The 2,565-nt window shown below is 36.2% G+C and overlaps 1 protein-coding gene across 3 annotated transcripts in view; it reads right to left on the reverse strand.

The window, feature by feature from the left end:
* The window catches only part of FHOD3 (formin homology 2 domain containing 3), a 783,635-nt gene that overhangs the window by 354,216 nt on the left and 426,854 nt on the right, over window positions 1-2,565 (reverse strand). For all 3 annotated transcript variants that reach the window (XM_019520693.1, XM_019520685.1, XM_019520696.1), the window contains exon 5: window positions 20-91. In XM_019520693.1, coding sequence (XP_019376238.1) covers window positions 20-91 — 72 coding nt within the window. The remainder of the gene's footprint in view (window positions 1-19; window positions 92-2,565) is intronic.

Genomic DNA, 2,565 nt, shown 5'->3' on the forward strand with positions numbered 1-2,565 from the left:
TTTGGTAGTTCTGGTCAGCCTCAGCTCCCACTTTTATCAAGCAAGTCAAGCCCTCAGCCACAACAAACTCATGAACCAAATCCTTGTCATCCTGCCAGAAGAGGAAAAAGGGGAAAAAAGGAGATACAACATTACAACTCAAAGATGAGAAAATGAACTGTGTCATAGAAATGTAAGGAAAAATGTGTGATCTGAAGCTTTTACTTTCTTTCATATGAATTAAGCAAACATATTCCATACAGCATCACACAGGACATTTTAATCAGAATGAAATGTGTTCCTCCAAATCAGGGGAAAGCAGCTATTCACTTTTGAGCCAACTAAGGAAGATTGAGATTTTATGACAATGGCTCTCTGATTTTGGTTATTTGTTTCCTTTCTAATGGCCTGCAGACATACTACATAATACTACAATCTCATCAAAACTCATAAACAGACCTCCATTTTTGTGATCCCAAAAGTCCCTGTGGCAATATCAGATAGAATATACCACCTGAGTCTTGGCATGTTTTCAGCTGAAGTTCATACACTGGGTGCCATAAAACTCATATCACAATATTTGTGGAATTCATTAGCCTTTCACTGGGAAATTAAAAGGTTAAATTTAACAATGGGGTAGCTGTTTTTTTCCTACATCATCATAGAAAAGTCATGTGGAATTTAATACAGAACATTTTTAGTTTACTTACCTAAATATACCCAAAGCTGTTACACACTTAATTGAGTACCACTAGATAAATTACCTGGCAGAGCAGTACTAAATGTAAAACCGTTATGAGAACCTTGCTTCTCAATGAATGACAAATGAGTATTGCCTGATGGTGCGTAACCTACCAATGGTTATTAATTTATTTATTACAAATACTCATACATGTTTTCACAAAGTAACAGATGACTGATAGCAATCATTATCTTTACAAATGTAGTTGCCTTCAGGGAAATAGTGCCAAAATCTAAAATCAAAATAGATATGTAGTTTTGTTTGGATTGATTTGTTGCATCATTGACTGTCCACATTAATTAAAAAAATGGCAAAGCCATCTAGGATTTAGAAGTGTCTTTTATATTGACAAGGCACGTACAGGAGTCTGAATTTTCTACATTTGCTAGAGCAGTGATTCTCAACCATGAGATCATTTTAAGGGTGTGGTTCAAAATTAGCAAACACCTACACAATTCACAAGATAAACCCAGAGATTCAAATAGGAATCCATAAGCATTTTGATCTGTTGTGGTCTTTGCGAGTGTTTTGCAACAAAACAGTTGCTCTATTATTTTTCTGTAGTCAAAAAATGATGAAAGGTAAGAACTGGCATTTTCCAATGTGAGCCTGGAGTATAATATGGGATGCCTTGAGTCTAAAAGGGTTATGAACCACTGCACTAGACTGCAGACTTCTATACTATTTAATTGTTCATTGTAAGTAGAATATCTACAAGCTGAAAAGATATTTTGGAGAAAACGTATACAATGATTATTCTTGAGGCAGCTGGAAACAATAGGAAAAATTGTTATTAAGCAGTGCAGGAAGAAGTGAAAGATATCAAACAAGACATTTTACTACACGATAAGAATTATTTATCTTATTGAAAAGGATAAAAAGGGGAAGCAAACAAAAGACAGACCCTCATCCCCCAGTTCATTCCATAAAGGCTTGGTAAAATAAATAATGGATTGAAAATGTCTTTGGCTTTGAATTCTACTTTTCTGCGGCTTATAACTGTATTTTATTTTTTCCTTAAACAGTAAAAGCTGTGGTAAGAAAAATGTGTTATTTTAAATTTCAGAAACTACAGAGACCATTACATTTGGTTCTTAATTTCAACTATTAAACTATAGTTATAAGCACCAGACTTATCAAAGAGGACATACAAGTATTCTTTTCTTTAATATATGAATGATATTCTATCTTTATAAAGTATAATTGTAGTACTTCCCCATTACGTTTAGTGTTGTATAGTACTAGGACGGTGAGGACCAGCCATAAAACTGTACCACTGTGTGTATACTGAACACTTTTACTATAGTCTGACTTCTGTTGCACAAGGCTGAAGGTCAGCGTTTAAAGAAGCACATTCAGAGGCAACTTTTAAGCTTGTGGAAAATGTAATTTGCCTCAGTGGATCAAGGACTATATATACAAGGACCTCAACATACTTTTTGGGCCAGATGAGATATTGGTTCACATTAAACTCTCCTTGTGCCATTCCAGAAATGAAAAGAGGACTCAAAATTGTCTGAATGGAGTGACTGAGGATTTCCCAAGCATGGGGAAATCTTTGCCTGGCACAAAGGCCATGCATCAGGACTTCTATAGCTATGGCCAGACCCCTACAAAGGAAGAACCTCCAGATGTTTTTGGGAGCACAAGGATAAAGCATGCGAGAGCCTGTCAATTCCCAGCCAGTGTCATGGGCCTTTGGAAGCCATTCGAAACTTAGTCTAAGAAGCTTGAGCTTGTTAATTCTACATCAAATGTTTCACATCAGTGTTTTAAACAGGTGTCACAGAGCACTCAGGTGCCCTGCCTAAAAGCAGAAATGGCTCAGGAGAGACCCCTAGTGG

Source organism: Gavialis gangeticus, unplaced genomic scaffold (assembly GCF_001723915.1).
Source record: "Gavialis gangeticus isolate Ggan-Ray unplaced genomic scaffold, GavGan_comp1, whole genome shotgun sequence".
NCBI lineage: Eukaryota > Metazoa > Chordata > Crocodylia > Gavialidae > Gavialis > Gavialis gangeticus.